The sequence below is a fragment of the Scomber japonicus genome, chromosome 13, assembly GCF_027409825.1.
Source record: "Scomber japonicus isolate fScoJap1 chromosome 13, fScoJap1.pri, whole genome shotgun sequence".
In the NCBI taxonomy this organism is placed as follows: domain Eukaryota; kingdom Metazoa; phylum Chordata; class Actinopteri; order Scombriformes; family Scombridae; genus Scomber; species Scomber japonicus.
The window spans coordinates 17,057,066-17,083,915 of record NC_070590.1 but is presented as its reverse complement, the minus strand read 5'-3'; the positions used below and the strand labels follow the sequence as shown (position 1 = coordinate 17,083,915).

At 40.7% G+C, this 26,850-nt stretch overlaps 4 protein-coding genes and 2 non-coding genes across 6 annotated transcripts; 5 read left to right on the top strand and 1 right to left on the bottom strand.

Annotated features, from left to right (window-relative positions):
* The first annotated feature begins 921 nt into the window (after positions 1-921).
* On the top strand, positions 922-8,845 carry heatr6 (HEAT repeat containing 6). Its single transcript, XM_053332268.1, has 20 exons — positions 922-1,221; positions 2,071-2,178; positions 2,286-2,426; positions 2,534-2,649; positions 3,084-3,198; positions 3,289-3,390; positions 3,497-3,652; positions 3,740-3,978; positions 4,217-4,391; positions 4,607-4,813; positions 4,950-5,049; positions 5,132-5,496; positions 5,589-5,711; positions 5,916-6,002; positions 6,676-6,810; positions 6,900-7,022; positions 7,112-7,236; positions 7,447-7,543; positions 7,763-7,967; positions 8,125-8,845. Exons 1-20 carry the CDS (start codon positions 922-924, stop codon positions 8,754-8,756), a joined length of 3,651 nt encoding a protein of 1,216 aa, XP_053188243.1. The 3' UTR covers positions 8,757-8,845.
* Positions 8,846-10,795: 1,950 nt separating this feature from the next.
* ddx52 (DEAD (Asp-Glu-Ala-Asp) box polypeptide 52) lies at positions 10,796-15,552 on the top strand. Its single transcript, XM_053332261.1, has 15 exons — positions 10,796-10,887; positions 11,136-11,367; positions 11,834-11,976; positions 12,093-12,278; positions 12,374-12,517; positions 12,643-12,754; positions 12,848-12,920; positions 13,079-13,282; positions 13,361-13,451; positions 13,661-13,783; positions 13,869-14,019; positions 14,306-14,381; positions 14,709-14,780; positions 14,910-15,209; positions 15,405-15,552. The coding sequence occupies exons 1-15, from the start codon at positions 10,801-10,803 to the stop codon at positions 15,430-15,432; spliced, it is 2,022 nt and encodes a 673-aa protein (XP_053188236.1). The 5' UTR covers positions 10,796-10,800; the 3' UTR covers positions 15,433-15,552.
* A 1,217-nt stretch (positions 15,553-16,769) lies between these two features.
* Positions 16,770-19,213, top strand: rpl23a (ribosomal protein L23a). The gene is made up of 5 exons (XM_053332267.1): positions 16,770-16,823; positions 17,972-18,152; positions 18,441-18,617; positions 18,881-18,950; positions 19,152-19,213. The coding sequence occupies exons 1-5, from the start codon at positions 16,799-16,801 to the stop codon at positions 19,164-19,166; spliced, it is 468 nt and encodes a 155-aa protein (XP_053188242.1). The 5' UTR covers positions 16,770-16,798; the 3' UTR covers positions 19,167-19,213.
* On the top strand, positions 18,200-18,271 carry LOC128372010 (small nucleolar RNA Z17). Its single transcript, XR_008322860.1, has one exon. It is a non-coding gene; the product is annotated as a small nucleolar RNA Z17 (small nucleolar RNA).
* Positions 19,011-19,078, top strand: LOC128372009 (small nucleolar RNA SNORD42). The gene has a single exon (XR_008322859.1). It is a non-coding gene; the product is annotated as a small nucleolar RNA SNORD42 (small nucleolar RNA).
* Positions 19,214-19,677: 464 nt separating the features above from the next.
* birc2 (baculoviral IAP repeat containing 2) lies at positions 19,678-26,531 on the bottom strand. The gene is made up of 13 exons (XM_053332262.1): positions 26,444-26,531; positions 24,388-25,214; positions 24,002-24,282; positions 23,607-23,909; positions 23,114-23,402; positions 22,174-22,273; positions 21,977-22,055; positions 21,831-21,879; positions 21,475-21,717; positions 21,268-21,366; positions 20,998-21,153; positions 20,763-20,804; positions 19,678-20,505 (listed from the first exon to the last, which is right to left on the bottom strand). The coding sequence occupies exons 2-13, from the start codon at positions 24,479-24,481 to the stop codon at positions 20,312-20,314; spliced, it is 1,929 nt and encodes a 642-aa protein (XP_053188237.1). The 5' UTR covers positions 24,482-25,214; positions 26,444-26,531; the 3' UTR covers positions 19,678-20,311.
* Positions 26,532-26,850: the final 319 nt, after the last annotated feature.

Here is a 26,850-nt window from a genome sequence, read left to right as displayed (position 1 = left end):
AAATAACCATATATATAATTTTAAAAGAATTTTAACTACGTTGAAGCTTGGTCAAAATACAGGGCAATAAACTACTTACTAGTAAATTAAGTGGTCAGAATTAAATCCCTGCTGTTTCCTGCATTAGTAATTATAAAAGAGCTTAAAGTTTTCAGACACCATGCCTGATTTTAGACAAAGCAGTTTAAAGTTCATATAATACTTAATTTAATACTTTGTACACACTGGACAACTTTTCACGCTCACAAATCTTTTCTTGCTTAATCCCCATAAATAATCCAATATTTTCATATAGGTGGATTAGAATGTAGGACTTTGACTTGCAATGTAGTATTTTCACCATGTGGTATTATTACTTATAGCTCATCCTACAGCTCATAATCCTATGCTATAAACGGATGTAAAAGAAAAATAATCATACTCATTATTATTATCAATAATAAAGAAACTTATTTCAATAGGCTATGTACAATCTTTACTGTAGTTGACATTTGTAATGAGGTATAATGAACAGAATAATAATCCCTATAGGTTTGATAAAGTGGATTTGTTTATTATAATCATCATTATTACAATAAATAGATAGAGCTAATTTGAGGATTAAATGTGAATACAGCATTAGCAGTATTTAGCAATGCGTGTAAAGGGAAAATCTGACTGAGCGGTGTAAATCATCAGATTTCAATTAATCTCCATGGAAATAATGGCGATCTTAAGTTGCGTCTCAGAGCGTTTTTTTTGTTACCCCTCACAGTTATTATTTATTTTATTTTATTTATTTTTGTTGGTTTTTTAATGGTTTTACCTGCTGCTCCCATGGATGCCACATACCGGTCCAGTAGGCGACAGTATTTTCTCATAAAACTCTAAGATGAGGCACTACTACCGGAAGTGGAAAGAAACTCTTCCTATGCCATAAATATGGCGGCTCAAACAGGACTGGCAGCAGCACCGGCTTTTGTAAACCGAAGTGATGTTCCTGTTTTCCCTCAGGTGCCTCTGTCAGCTGAGGCCGCCCCGTTCACTCCCCTGGGGACGGACGAGTGGCAGCTCAGCTCACAGTCCGATGTCGAGAGACAGTTTTCCCGCTGCGCCAAGAAGCTCCGAGCCCTGCTGGCAGATTCCAGCCAACTCAAAGAGGAGCTCAACCTGCTGTTTGACCAGCTCCTCTCCGAAAACTACAACACCAGCTTCGACCCCAACATCAACATCCGCCCGGAGGTAACACATAAGTTACTGTATTCTTACAGTAACTTTTAAGTTGAAATGGACTGTTTAGTGTCAGCTGCCGCACCCACTTTGTACACTTTAGCAACAACCTAGCAGCCACAAAACACCATAACAACCACCCTGTTACCCCAGAAACCACTTGGCCCTAGCAACCACCGGGGATTTAGAAAAACGTAGTTTCTGCTCAGTCAACTACATCTACGTCAACAACAGAAACAGTATTAGTTCACAAAAATGACAGATTATACAACAAACAAGCCAAACTACATTCACACTACGCTATGGTAGTCAAGAGGGACTGAAATCAATAAAAATGGTAAACTTGTCTAATTTTACAAGTTTCTGCAGATTGTTCCACTTGTGTGAGGCATAGCATTTAAAAGCCAGTTTCTCAATCTCAGTAATAACGTGATGACTTCCGAGGACTAAATAGTCTAGAGACCCAATGCAGTGTTACATTGATCTATAATTCAAAAGACATGTGAGACACCCGGGAAGTTTTCCAATAAGTGCTTTGTAAATAAATCTCCTCCCTTCTCACTGCCAGCGACTGTCACACAACTTTCTCATACAGAACAAAAATGATGTACACAGTGCTGGATGATAAACTGCATCAAGAAGTTTAAGTGTAGAGACAGCAGAGTGCATATAAATTATATCGCCACAGTCCATAACAGATAAAAATATTGACCAAACAATTTGCTTTCTGCACTTTTGGATAATGCATGCCTTATTCCTGTAAAATAATGCTAGATTTGCATTTGAAGATTTAGTCAGTTCATTAGGCTAATATGTTTTAGGAGGCGCTTTGAAAGACACTCTTCTACATTTTCATTTCAGGAGGTGTGTTCCCTGCTGAAACATGCCAGCTGTCTTGTGCCACTGAGTCAAGAACACTTGGTCATCAAACTATGCCAGCTAGTACATCATCTACTCAATCAGCTGAAGGTAACAGTAAACCATATCCATTATCTACCTGAAATGTGCTCGACTTTCTGAGTCAAGCTGGAAATTTACACAGTTTTTTTTACTCTCTGTTTTCCCGGTTTTCTAAGGTAATAATGGACGAACTGACACTGGATGTGTTATTGAACTATACTACCCGTGCGTTGAAAGTGTGCAGTACATGGACACACTCCGGCATCCTCCTGGCACTTTCCACGATAGTGTATGGGAATGGACCTCAGTGCCACCAGGTAGATATTTGCTCAAGCTGTGTGAAAGTGTGTCGTAGCAGTCTATGGTCGTAGCACATGATGTCTTTCATAACTGAATATTTACTTGAGATTTTTCTTCCTCATAGCACCTCAATGACTTACTAGGTGAAGATGGACTCCTCCTGCTTTATAGTTCTCCATCCCAGCCAGATATGGAGTTATGCCGTGTTGCTCTCACCTGTATGGCGAACATCTGTCTCAGGTAAAGCTTTAGCGTCCTTAAATTTGTTGCCATAGTTTGTGTTTTTGCCCTGTGTTGTGTGATTCACCTAAAGACTGTAGTAAAACATGAATATAGTATCTTTGATTCGATTATTTTCATTATCGAGATTATTTTCTTTATGGTCCATGCTGGAAAATGGTGATGAATACCAATCACAGTTTCCTTAAGTCCAAGATGTAATCCCGTCTCGTCTACCAGTCCAAACCCAGAATATTCTGTTTTGTCACATGGAGGACCACAAAAGAAAAGAAAATGGAAACAGAAAAATGTGGCTTTTTTTCTTTAAACAATAAATATAAAGATTTTTTTCAACCATAAATTGAGAATTTGGCCAGGTTTTTTAAGTCAAATCTCTGCTTTGTTCTTTTATACTTGGTTGTAATTGTTTATGTGGCTGGATTATTTCTCCCCAGGATGCCCGGTCAGCCACATTTGGATGATAAATACAAAAGTGTTTGTTTCAGTGCCTTCCTGAAAACACTGCACTCACCCAAACCTGCAGACACCGATCAGGTCTTCTATTGCATGGTACGGATAAATGCGATGATGAAAGTTTTAAAAGGGGAAAATGCATGTAATGCTATCTGAACCATTTCTGCTCTTGTGTCCTCGGTGCAGGTGATCCAGGCAGCACTGAAGGGACTCCAGTGTTGTCTTTCAGGTGGAAAGTGGAAATTTGGAGGAGGGGAAGAGCTCGGCTCTGTTCTGGCGGCGCTTAAGGTGCAAAATCATAACATAAATATTTTTATCGACATTCTTCCTGCATAAAACACTACATGATGGTTTATATTGTAGTGATAAATCTATGACTTGTTCTTTTCTGCAGAGGCTCATGTTCCAGGGAGCTCCAGGTGTGAGTGTTGAGTGGCCAGCTGTGCTTTACCCAGCACCTCTCCCTCAGTATGAGGGTCTCAAGACCACTGAAACACCAAAACCCACTGAACAACCAACAAACACTGCTGTGCCAGGAAAAGTCTCAGGGGTGAGACTTCCTTCATTTCCAGTGCTCTGACTTATATTAAAATCAACAATAAAACACTAATATTTGCTTGAAATGTTTTGCTCCAAGAATAAAAAGAGGAAATCCAGAGGAAAGGGGAAGAAGACAGGCAAAGAGGAGAGCAGAGGGGATGATGGAGAGGAGGATGATGAAGAGGTGGTGCCATCATCTCAGAAAACAGGGGGAAGAGAGGGAGGCAGAGGTGAAGGAGAGGCCTCATCAAAAATGTCTTTCTACCCCTCCTGGAAGCAGAACACTTCTGACTCAGAGTTTTCAGACCCAGAGGGCACTGCACAGGGCAAATTAAGGTACTAAAAAAATATGACGATCCATGTCACCACCTTTTTTTTTCTAGCAGAATGAAACACACACCTGATAAAAAGCCTATTCTGTTCTTTTTCCTATGTCTGTATTGCAATAATGAAGCCTTAAAATTTCTCAAAAAGCACTTACTAGTTATATTTCAGGATCAAAATAACTTTAGACACAGTTTCAGAGAGAATAATTTTCTGGATTAACTATCCCCTCACTATTTCTCTCTCTCAGACTGAACCATGGCCGTGTGCGTCAGAGAGCGCTGCACTGTCTGCTAGCTGTGGTGAAAGGTGTAGAGAAGCGGACTCTGTATGGGTATTGGTCCTCCTTCATCCCTGATGCACCTATTGGAGGAACGCCGCCTCTCACTCTTCTCACAATTATACTTAAAGACCCCTCCCCAAAGGTATAGCTCACTCACTGTCATAAATGGACACAACCAAAATATTCCCTCCATATTTGGACATGTGCTTTCATTTCAGCTGCTACCATGGCAGAAATAAACAGAGACAGACTTAATTTTATAATATTTATGTTGATATTTCAAACGTTCTTAAATGTTTTCATGCTACAATGCTCACAGACACATGACTAACATTTGTCTCGTCTCTCTCCCTCCAGGTACGTACGTCTGCTCTCCAGGTGTTGTCAGCCATGCTGGATGGCTCCCGTCAGTTCCTGGCTGTGGCTGAAGACACATCGTCTCCTCGTACATCTTACACCCCTTTCTCCTTCTCCTTGGCGACTGCCATCAGAGAGCTGCACCGCGCCCTCAGTCTAGCTCTGCTGGCTGAGACGTCACCTCAGACACTCACACAGGTCATAAAGGTACGATGATGTGTAGTTGGTAAACATATTTTATCTTTCTTTGCCTGCCTTCTCTATAACTGTTCACCTCAATGTCTGATTATCAAAAAGCAATTTACGGGAATAATGATTTATCTCAATCTCTGCTGTATGTTAGTGTCTGGCCTCCCTGGTGGCAAATGCGCCCTACCACCGCCTCAGACCTGGTCTGCTCAGCCCATTGTGGAAGCAGATGCGTCCCTACATGCGCCACAGAGGTCTGTATTTTGTCAATGTACCTTAGGATATTAGAGGTCAGTACAGAAGGCTCCCTTTAACACAACTGCTCTCTGTTATCAGACGTGAATGTGCGTGTGTCCGTCCTGACGCTTTATGGGGCTGTGGTGACGACTCAGGCTCCTCTCCCCGAAGTACAGCTCCTCCTCCGACAGCCGGAGAGCAGCGGCGGTGGCTTGTTCACACCCCAGGACTCAGCTCTCAGCTGGAGACAGAGAGATGGATCCACACCCACCCAGCGCTCTTCTCAAACACACTCACCCCACCTTCTTCGAACACCGGGGGAAGATGACAACACCTCACCGTGGCTGATGCAGCTCTGTGTGTCACTGGTGACTCAGCCCAGAGAGGACCAATCAGACAGCGAGGGAGGAACAGGAGGTGCTGTTGCTTTACAGCCCTCCCCTGTACGACTAGAAGCTCTACAGGTGAGAGATTACGGAACGAGACAGAAAACGACAAAAGACATTTTTGAAGGTATTTTTATTCTTAATGTGTGTGTGATATCTGTGCGTTTCAGGTTCTGTCCCACCTGGTTCGGGGTTATATCTGTCTGGTGCAAGCATATCTGTGTGAGATCGGGCAGGTGAGCGCTAGCTGCCTCGGGGAGACGGACCCCTCCGTACAACTTCATGGAGCAAAGGTAATACCTTCTAGTTTTTCTGACCCTATCTGTGTGTCACTTCTATACTGCTTCCAGTTATGTATTCCTTGTTTTTCTTATTTTCCCCATTTATGTTCACTGATTTTCTGATTGCACAAAATGACAGTAATTTGCAAATATTAAGAGATAAAATTCAAAGTTCAATATCTGCGCACTGATATCTGTATTGTTGCCTTAATTTAGTTGTTAGAGGAATTGGGGACAGGAATAATCCAGCAGTACAGAGCAGAGAACAATGTGCCCGAGAGTTCGAGGGTCCCACTGAGCCAAGTAAGTACAAACTGTGTCTACATTGTGCATACATACAGGGTGTTTGATTTGTTAAGAGAAATTAGACTTCAAATGAAAAAACTTGAACTTTGGAGGCTGGGAGAGAATTATTAACACTGTTTCTAAAATGGTCTCATCAGAATTGGAAACAAAATCTTAAACCACATAACTCTGTTGACAAGGTCTTACAGAATGATTCACAAATAAGTTACTAGTTTAGCATTGTGTTCAACTGGTTGCAAACCTGTGATTTGACACAAAATGTAACGACTCACTAAAGGAAAATGTGTGTTTGAACAGGTCAGTGGCTTGATGTAGTTGTGTTACTTTTTTTATAATCTGTGATGTGAGAGAATAATCTGATGTTACTAATTCTCAAACACTTATTAGACAATTAATAACAATTAGACAGACAGGCAGTAATGGAGGCGAGGAGAGGAGAGAGAAAAGAAGAGAAAATGCACAGGCTATCAGGCTTTCTACCACATTGATCATGTTGAGCATTGATCATTACTTCTTATCATGCCTCTGACAGAGAGCCTTAGAGATACAACCACAGGAGAGAGTTGTACTTTTCAATGACAAGTAAAAACCTTTTTGTTTTTTTTTGTTTTATAAAAACCGTCAATTAACCATCATATATTGATTTCATACATTAATGTGCATACTGCAGGTGGTGCAGTTCTGGTCAGAAGTCTTGAGCGGGCCGCTGAACAGAGCGCTGCAAAGTGAACAACATCCCACGCTGCAGACGAGCGCCTGTGACACGCTCTCCTCCATCCTGCCGCAGGCCTTCGCTCAGCTGCCTGTGAGTTTCCCTTTGACTGAACTCTTCTACACAGCCCAAACTGAGCTTCATTGGACCTGAATGTGTATGATGTTTGATGTTTCTTTTAGGAAAAGAACCAGCTGATGTGCATCACCGTGCTGCTGGGGCTGACCTACAGTGAAAACTACCTGGTGAAGACCGCAGCTGTTAGGGCTTTGGGAGTCTACATACTGTTCCCTTGTCTGAGAGAGGTAGAGGATTCAACCTGCAGCATGAGCAGATCTCCAAATCCTGACAACATGGATCAGTTCTATAAGTTTTTGTCTCTCTCTCGTTTCAGGATGTGATGTTCGTAGCGGATACAGCAAACACTATCCTCGCTGCCCTCGACGATCGATCTCCAAATGTCCGTGCCAAGGCTGCCTGGTCGCTGGGCAACCTGACAGACACACTTATTGTCAATATGTAAGGAAGTGCAGAGTGAATGCTTTAGAAAGCTCTACATGCCTGTGTATATCAGTTTGGTTAAGCAGTCTGATCTGAACTGAAGCATGGATGACTTATTTATCTTACAAAAGAACAGCTAATATTCATCATGTATTTAATAACTCAGATGTTTATATTATGTAACAGTTATTAAAGATTTTACTTGTGTAATCTGTTGATGTCTTATAGGGAGAGTGTTGGTGTGGACTTCCAGGAGGAGTTATCAGACATGCTGCTGCTCAAGATGTTGCAAGCAGCCACCCGCTCATCAGCTGACAAAGACAAGGTGAGAGAGTTCACTTTTACACACAAGAGCAAACAGATTTGTTAAGATTTTATTATTTCAAAATGTATGTTGGAGACACAGAGGATTATGTTTTGTCAAAGAGGAAACACAACTAAAGGAAACTGAGAATGTGTACATAAAGTATCTTCTCTATTTAAGTGTTAATAATGTTAATTAATGCCCGCTAGTTTAATTCGATAACCTTCAACACCCACCCAGGTGAAGTGTAACGCAGTACGAGCACTTGGGAACCTCCTCCATTTCCTGCGTCAGAGTCAGATGACCCGGTCTGTGTTCCAACGCCCGCTGGAAGACGCAATCCGTGCCCTGGTGAAAACGGTCCAATCAGTGGCCACCATGAAGGTCAGATGGAACGCCTGTTACGCCTTGGGAAATGCCTTCAGAAACCCCGCCCTGCCGCTCGGTAAGTAATTACTGTCATGGAAAGTTTTGCAAACACACAACCCACACCCATCTTATACTTTCTTAACACCAAAATGACGACACCTCTAACCAGGATTTAAAGGAATAGTGATATTTGCTTCCTCATCAGTTCACATTTGTTTCTTTCTTCCTCTCAGATTCAGCCCCGTGGTCTCCTGACGCCTTCTCTGCCCTCTGCAATGTTGTTACTTCCTGTAAGAACTTCAAAGTGCGGATCAAGTCTGCAGCTGCCCTGGCAGTTCCCGCCGACCGCAGCTGCTACGGCAACACAGAACAGTTCATCTGCGTGTGGCGTTCTCTGGCCAAGGCGCTCGAGAACAGCGAGGACACAAACGATTTCTTAGAGTACCGCTACAGTGCCAGCCTGCGTCACACGCTCTCACAAGCACTCCTACACCTGCTCAAGCTCAGCCAGTCGGAGGACATGCCCACCCTCGCCGCGTCGCTGTCTGGGGAGGAAGGGAGTGGTATCAAGGAGCGTTTGATTGTATATCTCAGAGCGGAGGAGGGAGGAGAGGGGACAGAGGGGGATAGAGACACAGTGGGGGACAGCTTCAACCCCCAGCAGAGAATCACAGGTGTGCATCAGACTCTGATCAGACTGAAGGAGTTGAAGGCTGAAGGGGACGGACAGAGACAGCTGGAGAGCAGTAAGGAGGTCGTGATTGGTTTCTTGGATGATTTGCTGAAGACCTGTGAGGAGAGTCAAGAGTTAGAGTTAAAGAGCAACATCTCCAGCTGCAGCGTCGAGTTTCAGAAAACTCTCTGAGATCACGACAGCTCGTCTCTCAGGTCGGGACAGATCAGATCAGAGCAGGCAAACAGTCGGAGGAGAAACCATCAGTTTCATCATCATCACAAAGTTTATGTAACCAATTTAGTTAGTATGTGTCTTAAGATATCACAAGGAGACACAAGTCTTTCTTTAAAAAATTAAAGTTTCATTTCATTCATTTCATTTTATTTATCTTTTTACACTTTCATTCTGTTACGGATTAATGACTTTTTACACAGCTGTGTAGTGAAATTAAATGTTAATAAATGAACAGAGAGGTTCAGATTAAGGTGGGTTACTTTCAGTGCAAGCACATTGTGATGACATCAACATGTGTTTATTGTTTTACACAATGTTTTTTGATTCACCTTATCTGAGGAAAAAATATTTATTGATCTTGTTTTATATTTAACATCAATTTGTTAGTTTTATTTTTACTTTTTAATACATTCACCATGTTGTGATACATATGAATATTGGAAAATATCAATACATTTTCCAGCCATAATTCAGATGAGTTACACTACTATGCACAAGACTGGACTGACAGACTGGACATCTGTGATTTTTTTTTTTCCAACAATCGACTTTCAGTGTCACTCAACATGAGAGTGTATCTGTCTGCTCTGTTTCCCTTTGATTGACCTTAGCTGTCATAACATTGATCTGTACCTGTTGCTGAATGGTATGAAAAGGGATCGATTCCTCTCCATACAAACTCAAAAATAACAAAATATATGATATAAATAGAACATTAAATTATTTCATGTGAATAGTACATGTCAGGATTTTTGTGTTTCACAGTGAAGTGTGTGGATGAGTTATGTGACATGGCAACTTTTGTATAAACAGACTACAAAGACAAATTCAGCCTCTTGGAGCTGGACCAGTGCTGGCTGAAGGTTACAGTGAAGTTTGTGTTCAGTTTTGACCATTAATGGTGTTAATTATACAGAATTTAGATCATGGTGAAGCCAGCAGAGGAAAGCAATCTATCATGGAAACCTGTTCCCTGCATTCAATCTTAATATGAAAAAAGTAAAATGACTAGACTATTAATATATTAATCTGAAAGTATTGCTGTGATATTTTAGTTGACATATACATGCAAGGAACCACTAGGCACAATTATGTTCAGTTTATTTCTGTTTTACATGTAAAACCTTTTTCTGATTCTTACTCTGTTCTTACAAATACATGTGAAAGACTAAAAAGTATAATATTTCCTTTTGACATCTCTCAAAAATTCAAATATCCATTCAAATTGCTATCAGTGAATTAAAATATGTAACCTGCTTAGTTTTTATTATGGTCATATGGTGCAATTTCCTAAATAAAATTGTGTTTAATCAAATGCCACAAACTAATGATACACGGAAAACCTGGGACCAGGTAGTTTTATCCCAGCACTGGAGGACTGGTTGGTGTCTGGGGGTCTGGATGAACAATGGTGCTGCCTCATATATTCAGCTGTGTGCTCTGTTTAAAGGGACACCACTGATGTTGTACATACAATTCATCTTACTTGTTACTCATTTCTGTTTCATCTTTTGTTTAAATCTTGCATATCAGGTCTTTATTGATATTTTAGTCTTTTTATATATTTTAGTTACCTCCCTGTGATCCTTTAAAATAACCCTAGACTGTTTATCCATCTGTCTATCCATTCATCCATCTATCCATTAATATGTCGTTATCTTAGTTTATCAAGCACTGTAGATCCCAGGCCTGTAGTGTACTCATTCATTTTTTAAATAGCTTCTTCCAGACTACATTTGTCACATATTGGGAAAATGCTGAAAATTGTGTGGAAGACTTTTTTTTTTAATGAACTGGCTGTGTTGAGACCATAGACATACTATATATATGTCTATGGTTGAGACTACACACACAGATAATAGTGACGTGTGTATCACGCTTGACTGCAACACTAAACTGAGCCAGCAGGGGGCACCAGAGTTGAGCGGGGCAGAGCCGATAGATGATCCGGATGTTGATGAGTGCTGCCTGGACGTGGACGGGCCACGCTGCCGCACAGATGGACGCCTTCGAGTTGTTTCGGAAACTCGGAGCAGGAGCTAAATTTGACCTTAAGAGGTTTGGTCAAGACGCTGCTCGATTTAAGGTAAACTTCAAATGTGTTTTTAGCGACAGACTGGACAAAAATAAAGTTAAATACTGTAGTGTATACGATTTAATTTAAGTTAACTACACCCCGATTTACCAGCGTGACAGTGTGCTGAAATGTGTGTTTTCAAGATATTTCTCCACACTTTATGGAGCACATCACATTGTATTAGCTGAATGATTACACAATATGTCACACAAGTGTATATTCACTGATAATAACCGCAGTGTGGTCTCATTTTGTAGGTCGCCAGGTCTCAGGGAGGAGAGCAGTCAGATCCTCTCTCTGCGATCGATTACTTTGGATCAACCAATGGAGACCAGAGCAGGACTACTGGTCTGGAGGATGATGAAGAGGAGCAGGAGGAGGAGGTGGGAAGTGAAAGTGGAGAAGATGGAAGCAAGAGGAAGAGAAAGGATGAAGAGAGAGACGTGAGGACTAAGAAGAAAAAGAAAAGAAAGCAGACGGGGATGGAAGGTAAAGGATGTGACCGATGTGACATGTTTAAAAACAGCTGAAAGGATGTAGTTAATGTCAGCTTTCTGTCACTGTTTAAACAGTTAAAAAAGATAATGGTTAATAATAAGTTACATCTGTTCCCTGTTAACTAAAGAAGGAGTGTTGCAGTGCTGATAATGATTAGTCTATTAATCAAACATTGGTTATGAAGTTGTCTCAGCTTCTCATAAATCATATAATTGTACCCACATGTATTTCTGCATTGCACATTTATATATTGCAGATTTACTTTCACAGAGATTGTTTACTGTTTATTGTATCTTATTTTATTTATTTAATCACTTTCAGCCTCATGCTTCTAAATAAAGATACATCTTATCTCTTGTCTTAAATAGAATAATTACTAAATAAAGTTAACATCACTTCAGTGTTATGTGACGACATGTGAACTCAATGCTGTTTTCTGTCTTCTGTCTGACTGAAGCTGGAGGCAGTGACCTACAGAGAAACACGGAGGGGAACGGCATCACGTGGACCTCCTCACTGGACAGAAAGATCCAAAACCTGCCGAGTGAGGGGAAGGAGCAGTGCTCGCTGAAGAGGCTGAAGCATCTTCATCAGGAAAAGGTGCCCAAAGAGACACAACTCCAAAAGTTTTATGTTATCCTGACAGATATAAAACTGTTAGAATCACGTTAATTACCATCCTCTGTTAAATTCCTCCCCTCTTGAATTGATTTTAGGTGAACCGTATTCGCTCTCAACACCGTATAAACGTGCATGGCTGTGATGTGCCGGACCCTGTGTGCACATTTGAGGAGCTGCAGTCTGAGTATCGTCTCAACCCGCGTGTCCTTCAGAACCTTAAAGACGCAGGGCTGAACTCCCCGACGCCTATCCAGATGCAGGCCATACCGCTCATGATGCATGTAAGTGCAGACATTTATACCCACATGCAGTGGTTTGGAAATAGTTTACAGGCAGTGGTTTACTGATGGTGTGTGTGTGTGTGGTTTTCTGTCAGGGTCGGGAACTCCTGGCCTGCGCTCCCACAGGATCAGGAAAGACTTTGGCTTTCTGTCTCCCGTTGCTGAGCCACCTGCAGCAGCCAGCCAACCTGGGCTTCAGAGCTGTGATCATCTCCCCAACCAGAGAGCTGGCCAGCCAGGTACACACACACACACACACACACACACACATACTGACATTGCCTAAGCTGTTATCGTTCATCTTTTAATAAATTCCTGTTCACACTCACACATCCTTCAGTCAGTTTTGTTGTGTGGCATTTAGACATACAGGGAGCTGCTGCGCCTGTCAGATGGACTTGGATTTCGAGTGCACATCATAGACAAGGCTTCCCTGGCAGCCAAGAAGTATGGACCACAGTCAAACAAAAAATATGGTAAGAAATGGAACATGTTTTCACAGAAGACGAAAAATACGATCTGCCTTTCCTCACTGTTTAGCCCCACTCTTCCTGTGTTCCTCTGTGCAGATATACTCGTCAGTACTCCAAACAGACTAGTCTTCCTCCTCAAGCAGGATCCTCCAGCGCTCGACCTCAGCAGGTAACATTCAAGCTGTTGCTCACTGATGTTCGGATGTCATACCTCTTGTTTTTCATGTCTGATCGCCACTGTGAACTGTTTCATAAAGGCAAAAATGGCCCAATATATAATCTTGAAAATAAAGGAAATGAATTGTTGTCCTCTTTGTCTGTGTTCAGTGTGGAGTGGCTGGTCGTCGATGAGTCTGATAAGCTGTTTGAAGACGGCAGATCAGGCTTCAGGGAGCAGCTCGCCACAGTTTTTCTGGCCTGCTCCGGCTCAAAGGTGCGCAGGGCTTTCTTCAGCGCTACCTGCACATCGGACGTGGAACAGTGGTGCCGTTTGAACCTCGACAATCTGGTTTCTGTCAACATTGGACACAGGTAATTCCAATGCCTTACTTTTCAAGGATTTATATTGTATTTTATCGCAGTAGTTGAATGAATTTCTCATCTTCACAGAAACACGGCTGTTGAGACGGTGGATCAAGAGCTGCTGTTTGTTGGGGCAGAGGACGGCAAACTGGTGGCCATGAGGGACATCATTAAAAAAGTACGGAGATATCACTAGGAGAGGTCACTAGGTTACTGTTCAAGCTTGTTAAGAAGCATACATTTAAGAGAAGAACATTTGATGTGAGCATTAGGAATAGCAAATGCAAAGTGGCTTCATTAATTGACTGAATGCTTAAAAAAACACATGAATCTGTTTCTTGATAACTTGATAATTAATGAAGAGATGTCCTTCTTGCCATTCTTCAGGGTTTCCTGCCTCCCATGCTGGTGTTTGTTCAGTCTATAGAACGAGCACGGGAGCTTTTCCATGAGCTCGTCTACGAAGGCATCAATGTAGACGTCATCCACGCAGAGCGCACACAGCAGCAGGTACACAAAGACACTTTTCACACATTATTATTGGTGTCGCTGCAACATGGGTTTTCATCTTTCTCCTCTCCTGCTTCTGTTGTAGAGGGACAACGTGGTGAACAGTTTCCGCTCTGGGAAGATTTGGGTGTTGATCTGCACAGCTCTGCTCGCCAGAGGAATCGACTTCAAAGGAGTCAACCTCGTGTTGAACTATGACTTCCCCACCAGCGCCGTGGAGTACATCCACCGAATTGGTTAGTTGAGTAACATCATTCTGTTCTGGGCTGAGATGATTAGTATGATTATTGAATTAGTAAACAGCTTCACAATCCTTAACATTTTCCTGCTGTGGTAGATTTTTTGTCTCTTGATTATTAAGTGTCTTTGGGATTTGACAGAATTTTGAGATATCAAGTTGTTTTAAAATAGATGAATCAATAATAAGTGTTATAGTTGCAGTCTCTTTGCATGTACGTCTCCTCTTTTACCCTCGTCTACCCATCGGTTTCCCCGTTTATCATCTTCTTTGCTGTTTGCCAGGTCGTACTGGCAGAGCTGGACATCAGGGGAAATCCATCACCTTCTTCACAGAGAATGACAAACCACTGCTGCGCAGGTAGGCAGATACATGATGCTTATAAAAATGTATTAGCTTTAAAGATATGATGTGTGTTGGTTGTTTTTGTGTGTGTGGCCCAAGACAGTTTATACTGTGGTATATGGGGATCAAACAGCAAATTTCAGGTCAGGCAAGGAGCCATCAGATATTACACTGAACAATAGTTTGTCCTCTGATTACTTCATTTTCAAACCCCGAAACTCATTATGAGTCACTGCCGTACCAACCATGTTATTCATTATCCACCTTTTTGTCTGACACCGAGTTTTCTGTGACATGTTTTATGATTATTAATATATTTCTCTTTGTGCTTCTTTCCGACAGCATCGCTAATGTTATTAAACAAGCTGGCTGTCCCGTACCAGACTACATGATTGGCTTCAAGAAGATACACAGGTAAAAGAGATGGAAGATGATAATGGAGTTCTACAGTAACTAATATATTAAAGGACATTTTTGGTCTTTTGATTCTTGTAACTGTGTTTCCGTTTTGTGGTTGTAATAGTCTTTTATTTCTTTGTTTAGCAAAGTGAAGCGGAGACTTGAGAAGAGACCCCCCAAGAGAAGCACCATCTGCACAACTCCTCGCTTCTTAATGAAGAAGAAACCCCAAGTGCAGAAAAAGGGGAAGAAGCAGGCGTCGGGTGGAGCGCAGAAAGTAGAAAATGCACCTCAAACTGCAGTGCAGCAGCAGACAGGGGAGAAGAACACAAAAGGACAGAAACTGAAGAAAAAAAGTAAACCACAGAAAGGAGAAGATACAGAAAAACACAAGAAGACATCACAGAAAAATGTATCAAATTCCTCTGGAGCCAAGCTGAAAAAGTAAGAACATTTGGGAAAAGGTGTAAAATGTAATATTCATAATAAATATACTTGCGTGTACATTTGATTTCTGATGTAAACATGAACCACACACTTGTTCATATTGTCTAACCAGATCTTTCTTCATGTCATAAGAAGTGCCAGTTGATCAAAAATGGCTGCAACTAATTTCCCGTGTTTCTTCTTCTCCATCAGGAAAAAGAAGAAACCGCAAGAGGACTGAAGAAAAGTGGTTTGAGCAGACCGATGAGAAGATAGACGTGGACTTTTTTTTTTTTTTTTTAACATCTTGCAGGCCTGATTTGCTGTCAATTTTCACACTTGTGCTTTGTATTGTCAGATAAAATAAACATTTTGTATATAATGTTTGATGTGTGTTGTATTTGCTTACCTGCAACTTTTAGCATGAACAAAACATGTTGTAACAAAATGATCAAGGCAAATTAAGGCTGTAATATGCAAGGGTTTGAATGGTGTTATGTTCGATTTAAAAACTGCAGCATGAAATAATTTCAAGATATTACTTGGTACAATTGAAGGCAGTAAAAGACAATGGTGAACACTGGAGTATGGAATTTTAATATTTGATTATTTTTTATTGGGAAGATCAATAAACTCTGCTCCCATCAGACCTGATTAGATGAAGTTGAGCCTCTAAGATGATGAGTTGTAATCTTTTAAATTCAAAACAGTTTGACAGTACTCTTTAGATGTGAAAAAATTGAAACACTGAAAGGTTCAGATGGTAGAAGTCAATAGAGATTTTCTGCACCTCACAACAGACATTGGAAACACCTTTCATATAATGCTGTTCATTACAGATTAGCCATATACAGTACATCCTGTTAAAATCAGATGGGGGGAAAGCTATGTCATTTGTGCCAAAAAATAAAACAAAAAAAAGTTTACATTGTGGTTACAGTTTCACCACCTTGTATTAACATAACTAAATGTGTTATGAGAAAAGTGTTTTTTAACAACCTGTAGTTTGAGGAGGATATTTTCACAGCTATCTTTAAAACAAAGAAGAAAAGCACTTTTAAAAAACAAAACAAACATTGCCCCACCACTTCCATGGCTGGATCAACCATACAGGCACAGGGGGCCTTGAGCATGTGTATGCTTTATTTTATTTTATAGTTAGGCTCTACATAAATATACACAAGGCTTGACTTCTTCTCTTGATGGTGATAATTATGGTCACTGTCAGAAACATAATATTGATTTACAAGGTTTCATCCAACAGCAGCGTTATCCAATCAGAACAGAATACTATACTACACATACCAAAAACTTTTGATCACTTCAGACTAATAGCAAACATATGGTTTATAAGTTAGTCATTATTTAATATATATCGTATTTATATTTATATGATAAACATTGATTGGACATTTTTCTTTATATAATAGGATGTGTGTGTTTTAACGCTATAGAAATTTAAAAGACTCACTGTGAGTGAAAAGTGCTGTACAAATTAAGTTTATTCATATGTCATCACGTTTCCTAACTATCGCGATACCGCTTACATTGAGATCTCGCCCATGCATTATAGTGCAGGAAACCCCGTCTAGTCTTCCTTTCTCAACATGGCACCGAAGGTGAAGAAGGAAGGTCTGTGAATCTTACTATTTTAGATGAATAAACCCCATAGTTTAGACAAAGTGTCACATCAGATAATTAGTTGATGTCCCCAGTAACGATATTATCATCAGACTGTGGTTTTAATATGACCAGGGTTTTGCTATTAGCCATAAAAATGTAGATACAACAAACTGCGGTCCCGGCGTGTGTGCTAGAACGTGATGCTAAGCTAATATTAGCATGTTGCTGCTGGTCTAAAACGCTGAATATTTACAGAATTGTTACTCTGTCAAATACTGCCTACATAATATGTTAAGGAAACATCGTAGCTGCTTGCCCTTGTTGGTTGCAGATAATCTATAAAGTGATGGGTTTTTGGATTAGCAGTTTCTGATGTATCGTTAGCACCGCCGCACCTCACTGGTGTTTCATACGTTGCATTAACGCTACACGTGAAGTTTTAAAGTTGCTGTGATGGTAAAAGTACATTATCTGTAATTTCAGTCGAGGTGATGGCTTTCGCTTAAGTGGTATCCTTGTGTCTAACGGTGAAGTTAGGAAAGCTCTATTGGCCATTTCCATACTGTAATAGTAAATATCTGCGGATGTAGAGAGCTTTTATAGATACTTTTCTCTTGCCTAGTGCTTAGGTCAGGGCTCCAACTATTAATGGAGTGGTTGTCATCAATTTTGATAAGTTAAAGAAAATAAAGTCTATATTCTCTGGTTCCAGCTTTTCAAACGTGATTTTCTGTTTTTTTTTAGTTAAATCAAAGTAAACTGAATATCTTTGTGGATAAAATAAGAAGCTCGAGTGATATCTTAGCTCTGGGAAACTGACATTTTCATATTTTTGAAATCTAAGTGGTATTAATACAAAACATGGTTATTTTTGATGACCGATGTTAATTTGGTCTTGATTTGTAATTGTTTCTCAGCTTGAGGTTGATTATAATTTATACCTGTTACACTGTCCAGGAGGGATAGCACACTTAGTTACAAACAACATTGTAGGGCTCTTTTAATAGAAGAATTGAATGTTTTGTACCACATGTCAAATGATGTCCTTAAAGTTTCCCAAATCTGTTGGAGGCTTATTTGCGTTTAACTGAATTGTGTGAGCAGTGTTAAACAGCTAATTTGCAGTCTCATTTTTAACAAATATTTCTCCATTTCAGCTGTCCCTGCCAAGACTGAGGCCAAGTCAAAGGCCCTGAAGGCCAAGAAGGCTGTGCTCAAAGGCGTACACAGCCAGAGGAAGAAGAAAATGAGGACTTCTCCCACCTTCCGTCGCCCTAAAACCCTCCGTCTCCGCAGACAGCCCAAGTATCCTCGCAAGAGTGCTCCCCGCAGGAACAAGTACGTTACCAGTCTGCATGCTGTTGACAAATGTGCAGTTTAAACCTGGTGCAAATGATGGTCAATGCGATCAAAGTATGAAAAAGCGTGATTCCAACTTTATAAACCACTGATGCACCAAACTAAAATGGTTTTAAATGTTTGTAGTGGAGAATAAATAAGCATATGTGCTACTTTAGATACTTATACTTATATTAAAGGGTCAGCGTTTATAGCAACTTTTTATGGCCAGAAAACTGAGCACTTTGGGGATTTTTGGTTTTTAATTTTATTAATTTTTTTCTTTAGGTTGGATCATTACGCCATCATCAAGTTCCCCTTGACAACAGAATCTGCCATGAAGAAAATTGAGGACAACAACACTCTTGTGTTCATCGTGGATGTCAAGGCAAACAAACACCAGATTAAACACGCAGTCAAGAAGCTGTACGACATCGACGTCGCCAAAGTCAACACACTCATCAGGTAAACATTTTTAACCTGCTGTATGCTAATTTCACGTTACTCACCATTAGCAAGTTTGTTTTTAATGTAATCAGATGTGTTTGTATTTTAGTTTGGGAGATGTTTTCAGGCTGTTACTGATGATTTTTTATCAGATGGTTAATCAAGACAAACTAAACACCCTTATACTGTCGTCATTGCAAATATAAAACACTGTTGGTTATGAAGATTTCTACCTGCCTTCCTTTCATTGTTTAATTTAACATTTCCTGACCTGCTCGTAGGCCTGATGGTGAGAAGAAGGCGTACGTTCGTCTCGCACCAGATTACGATGCGTTGGATGTTGCCAACAAGGTGAGTCCTGAAGTCAGTGTGTAACTCAACAGTGAAAGCTTTTCAGAAGACATCAATTCTGCGCAAATGATGTAAACTTTTATTTTTTCTGAATCTTTGTGATGCATTCAAAGGAACCACTGATGCCAGATAACACATGTTCAGATATATTCAGTCACTCTGCTGATCAACACTTTCTAACTCATGTTTTTCGTCTTACAGATTGGCATCATCTAAACTGGCTGAAGAGACTGTGGAAGAATAAATATTTGTACAAACTAAAACTGGTTTTCTGTCCTGTGTATTTGTGAGTCGTCTTCAAACGTGCAGTAAATTAGGTTTTATCTGCTTGTGACACTTGAACATCCTTTCTAGTTTACTGCTGACATTTTTCATGATTTGACCCTTCATCAGTGAAATGTTGGTTTGGTGTTACAGGTGTTTACTACTGTAATTTGGGTTTTAGAAACAAATAAATCCATAGTAAAACTTTTAAAGAGTTCCCATAACTGGTACTATGAAAACTTTGTTTATGAACTGAAATAACAGAAGTGTTGGTAACGGGTCATCAGACTGAAGAAGCATGAGGCAGGTATGAGGCACACTTTAGAACCAAGTTTATTGAGATTCTACATTCACTCCTTAATATAAAGAACAGATCACCTGACAGTTGAGTTCAATGTCAGTTTCTGCAGTGAAAACTGGCTCACCTCACCAGGTGTAACTGACCAGTTGTACCACGTTTGAACTTAATAAAGGCTGTTTTTTGTTTTTCTGGGTGATATAGTTGGGTGTTGTCAAACAGAAAATGAGTGCATTACATTTCCAGTTTATTACAACTAGTGTTGGTGTGTTAAAGGATTTGGAATCAGCTCAATTTTGAGCTAAATTGTAATATAAACTACAGATTAGTTTAATGTGACTGATTTTAATGCAGATCAGTTATTTGTACTGATCAGTTTGCTTTTCAATCACTCGCCCGATCATGTTTGGAAAATTAGGGGCCTTGAACTGAAGGGCTGGGTAATATCTATTGTGATATTAACATTTTGGACTTTGTAGTACTGTGACTATGGGATACATGTCTTCATGGTTTTAAAGGCAGTAAAGTGATTAATCTTCTGAATTTAGTCTTTACCCACTTATGACCACACTACTGCTGTTTATCAAATTTCAATGTTAATATTTGAGAGTACCAATTTTCAATCCAACAATACAAATGAATGTTGAGGTATATGTTCAAAAACATGGTGATATTTGCCCAGCCCTAATTACCAGGTACAGGTTAAATACATTTTAGATTTTTAAAAAATGATTAAAATTAGATTACAGATTTGTGTTATATTGCTGCTTTTAATCACATTGACACATGAACATCTTGCTCATGAGAGGAAAGTTCGGACAGTGCCTTTAACCAGGCCTCTGCAGATTGGACACTTTCGCAGTGACGGTGCACACTCCTTGCACACCACCAGGTGTCCACATGGGATGAAGACGATGTTAACCTCTTTATCCATACACACTTTACAGGTGCGCTCCTCCTGCAAGCGCCGCAGCTGCTCCTCCATGGGGAGATCTGCATAGAAAAATAATTAATATTTCCATCTGATTATTGATGAGTTATCTGTAGTGTAACAGCTATAAAGTCTCAGCAATTAAACTATCGAGTTTATTAATTTACAGTTTATATATCCCAAAATGTACCCACAGTTCAGACATTTTTGACCAAGAAAAAAATTACAAGGTGTATCATAATTAAAGCAATTAAGCACAATTAAAGATTTAACTTGCAGGAAGTCAGGTCCTGCCTAAGGCTCAGGTGTGTCTTCATACCTGAAAGATCCTGGCTTGGTGACGCAGCTTCATTCGACTGAGCTGAAATTGACAAACATAACAAACAGTTAGCTCAGGCTTTAGTTAAAAGTTCTTTTGTGCAAATGGATCTTCATACTCACTAAATCTTTAAATTAGTAGTCAAATATTTCTTGCTTTAATGAACAGACCACCAAATAACATAATCTTTCTGCTAAAAAGTGCAATCAGAGAGTGTTGAGTGGTTAAATTGTACCCATGAGATCTCGGAGCAAGTGGACATCATTTTTTTGGATCCAGTTGCGGAAGACCTCGGCTGCAGCGTTGCCCTTGGTGAGGACGAGCTCTATTAGCTTGGCGGTCTGCTGCTGGGCTGATGTCTGAGCCTGAAGGCTGCTGTAGTCCTCGGCAGCTGCAGGTTAACAAGGAAGTGAAGATGAATTACAATTTAAAGGGTATTTGAGGGAAATTTAAACACCAGCTGCATAGGACTGAAATGATATCTCCAATTAATTGTCAAACTCACATAAAACATTTTGTTCTCTTAAATGCTCCAACACTGGTTCAACACTCTTCAGGCGCTGGATTAATGCTGCCTGGTGTCTCTTCACAAAGGTGAAACCATCTGTAACGAAGTGAAATTTAACAGTTAAAACAGGACTTCTTCATTCATGGTTTATTTTCATGGACGACAATCTCAGAGCACGATCTTTATTTTTCACGTCAGCCGCACCTGATGCCATTGCTTCAGCCAACATCTCTCGCTCCTCTTCCCTTTTCTGGTCCTCCGCACTCAGCAGGTCTGAGACCAGCTCTTGGACTGTCCTGTAGTTCTCACCGCTGGTCAGGATCTTGCTCTGGACCGTCTGCTTGACTAAACTGCGATCGAAGCCCATCTCTAAAGCCGATTTAATCACAGGAGTGTTCATCATGACGGCATCCTCGGAGCGCTCTTCACCGGGGCCGAGGTGAACCACTGAAGGAGACAGAGAGCGGACACTTTACCCATACAGTTTTTTTTGTTCCTTCTCAAATCAGTTCTGTACAGAATCTACAAATCCACTTGTCAAACTCTCTTTTTAAACTCACCAGGTGGATCCACAAACTCTCTGGAGCTGCTGTCTCCGTTTGTTAACAGCTTTAGGGAGGAAATACAAAATAAGCATTTATTAAATAACTTGTTCCACACCAAACGTTTCAACCAAGAAGACATTTTTTCACCACGTTGTACTAACCTGCTCAAACAGACGAGGAAAACGAGCCTGAATCTGGTGAACAAAGTCTTGTCCCTTCTCCTGGAGCAAATATTCACACCTGAAGTCGACCAGAGGAACAAGAACACAAACATTCATATAAACCCTCCTCGTCACGTGTATTATGTCAATTTAGAACTCGAAGAATAAACTTTATAAATAAAAACAGCAGCACTGACCGAGGAAACCATTTAGCGTGTTCCACCCAGGGATCGTCTCCAGACTCCCAGCATCGCAGGCCTCCATCGCAGCAGAAGCATTTTACATCATCGTTGCGACCTTGTAGGGAAACAAAGAATTTTAATATCATCTTAAAAGCAGACAGCAGGTTTCAGGGAAAGATAACTGAAACCATTCAGTCATTCATTTCCCAAACGGCTTATTATCTCTAGAGGGTTGGGTGGAAGGGGGGGGAGTTAGAGCCCATCCCAGCTGTCATTAGTCTGTGGGAGGAAGCGGGAGTACCCGGAGAGAACCCCTGCTTAACTGAAACCAATTTGGATATATTTTGTATTTCTCATCTCATTTCCTCTTTTGTTATAAACATGAGATCATGTGTTTATAATCATATCAGGACTTCCCAGCACAAATTAAAAGGAATTTGACAGATACCAATACTGACAAATACCCCCAAAATACGGACACCCCCACACAGGTGTTTAGATTAGGAATCTTTCATCTGGCCATTATGAGTAGATTCTGTGTAAGGTCTTTAGGACTTTCATAATGTCAACTTTAGCTCAATTTTAAGATTATTTCTGTGTTGAAAGAATATAAACAAGTCCAAAAAAACAAGTTATAAATTGCCACAATAAGCAAAGTTTGATGTTTTGAGGATTTTTTGGTTAAAAAATTATTTTCCAACATACATTTTGTGTCTTTTTACACCAGCGACAGGCACATAGTTTTACTGGATAAACGTATGTAGACAACATTATGGAAAGACTATGTGGCTCTTTAGCTGGTGTATGCTACACTATTATCAGTTGTAAGTAGGTTTGTCACATTAAACATACAAATTTGATCCATTGTTAAGATAAAAATATTCATTAAGATGGCTTTGAGGACTTTATCAGTCCACATCATGGTGTAGATATATCTCTTTGTTATCATCCATACCAACATAGTAGAAGCCAGCTTTAGCCAGCTGGTCAGGCCTGACAGGGATACGGGACGGCCAGTTGACGAAGGTGAGCAGCCTCTCATCACTCTGCTGCATGGCGGGGTTGGACACATTACTGAGGGCTGGAGCTCCTGCGGACATTTGGGAGGTTACTGCTCCAGACGCAGCTCCTGAAGCTCCACCCAGCGACACATTGTCAGCTCTGTCCCCGCGGACAAAACGACAGTTCGGATAATGCCTCTGGTGTTCAGACACAGCTCTGTCGCCTGGCTCCCAGTTACTCAACTGCAAATACAAACGAAAATCTTTGTCATGTCCCACAATCAATAAATAAACTGATGTCGCTTATGGTTGTAAAAGTAAGTAAAAATACAAGTAAAGAAGGGCCACAAAAAACAAATTTAAAAGAAGAAAATTAAAGTGAAATCAACTCTAAAATGGGTACTTTTAAATATCTTAATCTGCTTGTGCTCCTGCGTTGACACTCACCTGTCCTCCACAGCTGAAGCAAGCCACTCGGTCACCCTGGCCCAGGTAGTAGAAGCCCGCCTTGGCGAGCTCTGCAGGGGTGATGATGGAGAGCGTCCAGTTGTGGAAGGAGTCAAGGCGGTCCTGCTCTCTGCGCATGCTGGGGTTGTGGCATGTCGGTCTCTGGTGGGACATGTCTTCCACTCCTCGGGAGCTAAGAGGGCTGGAGGGCGGTGGAGCAGAGAAGCCCATGTTTAGATAGCCGACTGGTTCTTCACCTTGACTTATCGTTGGGTTAGCAGTAGCCGGGCCTGGACCAGAAAGCTAGAGATTAAAAAAAAAAGGAAGCATAATATTAAAAATGTGTCTTCTATAAAGTGTATCTCTTATTTGTAAGAAAGTTCCTCTGATCTTACTGGTATAGCTGGGGCGATGCGGAGAGGAGAGAAGGCAGAGTGTGAGGAGGAGAGCAGATTGGCTGTGGATGGGAGGCTCTGGATGAAGGAGCAGGAGGGAGAAAGCTGTCTGTGCTTCTCTGTCGGACAGTCTCCAGCCTGCCAGCCCTCTGCAGTCACGTTACACCTGAAACACTGCACACGGTCGCCCACACCAGTGTAAAACCACCCTGCCCTTGCCAGACTTCGCTCTGTGACTCCTGAAGCTGGGAAACGAGCAAAGGTGGAGATGCGGTAGAGCTCTGTGGACGAAAATGACACATAAGATTACAACATATCAGAAATTCTAAAATAAATTAATTTTAATGTATAAATAATAAAAAAGGAAAATAATAAGAGATTACTACCTGAGGAGTTGTCATACTGAAGGTCAGGTGGAGGCCCACTGCGGCACAGTCCCATCAAAAATTGGTTGTTTTTAAGTTGAATAAGAGTTTCCATTTTTTAGATATAGTGATAGGAGGGTAAAAGAGATGTCCTTCAAGGGGAGAGAAGTTTGAGAAAACCCAAGGTCTAATTCTCTCACACAGTCACTCACACCGAGACAGAAACTAGTAAAATATATCAGGGGCTGAGAAGGTGGGGGATTTAACGAAAGAAATGAAACTAAGGCTCACGCGGTAGAAAAAGCCCATAAATCACCACTGTCACTCCGTATCTGTCAAGCATCTAAATCACTCTGTGGACTTTATACCTTGAACCATGTGACCTGTACCACCTCCACCTACCACCTCTGAATACTGAGCTGAAACTTAAACATTTCTCTTTCAGTTACAGAACAGAGTAGTCAAACAAAACACATCCTGTGCAGTAAAATAAAATATGATTCATAGTAAATAGCTTGATTAAAATGCAATAATGTTACACTCAGATCATCCTGGATCAGTATACAATTTACTTTCTTGTATATTTATCACAGGCATGTCTAACACACTACAGAGCCATTCAAACACACTGTATGTGATTGAGTGTAACATTATAAATTAAATAAAAATGTACACACACACACACACAGACCAAGGGCTATGCAATCTCAAACCCCTCCCCCCATCTTGGACATCCCTCCTGTAGGTGTCTAAGCCGTCATAATTGAATAGTAACAACCCAATAAGAAAAATTTAATCCTCCTGGTAAAGATGATGGAAATCCCTCTTTAGAGTGATGTTAGCAGGACCTGTAGGGATACAAAACAAAACAAACGTTAAATTGTGTTCACATAAGCATTTTTTCCAGGATTTTCAGACCCTTCAGCAGGTTGATCAGTGCAATCTCATATCATACAGACAAGCAATGTTCACATCTATCCGGGGTTTATCTGGGGCCGGTCGAGGTGGCATCAGCTCCTCCTGGGGGATCCCAAGGTGTTCCCAGGCCAGTAGAAATATGTAACCCCTCCAGCATATTCTGGGTCTGCCCCAAGGGCTCCTACCAGTCAGACATGCCCAGAACACCCCTACAAGGACACGTCCTGATAAGGTGCCCAAATCACCTCAGCTGGGTCATTTTGATGCGGAGGAGCAGTGACTCTACTCCCAAGGAGCATCTCCCCTGGATGTCTGAGCTTCTGACCCTCCGTCTAAGGCCCAGACACTCTCCGGAGGAAACTCATTTTGGTCGCTTGTATCCGGTACCTAATTGACCTTAGGCGAGTGTCATGATTTAGACTGACTGGTAAATTGAGAGCTTGTTGACATTTAGCACATTTTATTTTCAATTCCTGTCAGCCACATTGGTATTATGGTAACTGCCACTCAATACCAACATTACTCTTGTTGCCACTCAATAGCAATATTACTCTTGTAAATAATGTCACGATTATTTTTATTACATATTTAAAATTGTTTTTGTACTTTTCATTGTTCTTTATTCTTTTCTTATTGCTGCTCTTATATTCTATTCTATTTTGCTGTCCACTTGCTGCTGTAACAATGCAATTTTCCCCATTGTGAGACTAATAAAAGAATATCTTACCTTAAAAAGCTTTGAAAAGGGTGTCTTATAGTGTCATAACGTTATAGTTTTAACCAAAACGTTTAACTCACATAACCAATCTATTTCCTATAAATGTACTGATCGATTATTCGAAGCTACAGGCGGTACATTACCAATATGATCCCTAGAAATACAGGTGATTTCACATTTCATATGAATAATGCATAAACATCCGATTGTTTTAAGGGTTAATTCCCGGCAGTTTAGGTACTTTCCTACCACATAGCTGCGGGTTTGTTGACCAGACAGGCACTTCCTGTTATGGTAATTCCATAGTCGCTGATGATATTCATATTAAATTTGACATTTAGGAGGGAATGTTATTGATTTAGAAATTAGTATCTTAAGTCAAATCTTTATTAATTAAAAATACACATAAAATACAGTGTAGTTAACAAAGCTGGCAGTTACCGATCAGCTGATATCGAACGCCTCCATAGCAACAAGAGAACGGCGGACATTCGCTCGCTAACGGCTGCTAGCGGCTACAAAATGAAACTTTGCTGCTTGTTAATGTGAACAGCAGCAGTCTGGAGAAAAAGAAAAATACGACACAGAACACCAGTGCAGGAAAATCACACGAACCTTTCCTTCCCCCCTCGTTTTATTGAGTCACACTCACCGTTTTGTACTTCAATACGTCAGTACGGAAAGTCCGGGGCGCTGCCGCAGCTGCTCGTCAGAGGTTGCCGCCACTTCCGGTTATCTTTAAAATGGAAGTGAAGCAAAATGAATACCTTTCGTTCTTCTCAATAGTCACTTATCTTGATTGATGTTTATGGTCTGGTTAAAGTACAGTCTTATGTGTTTCGTTTCAT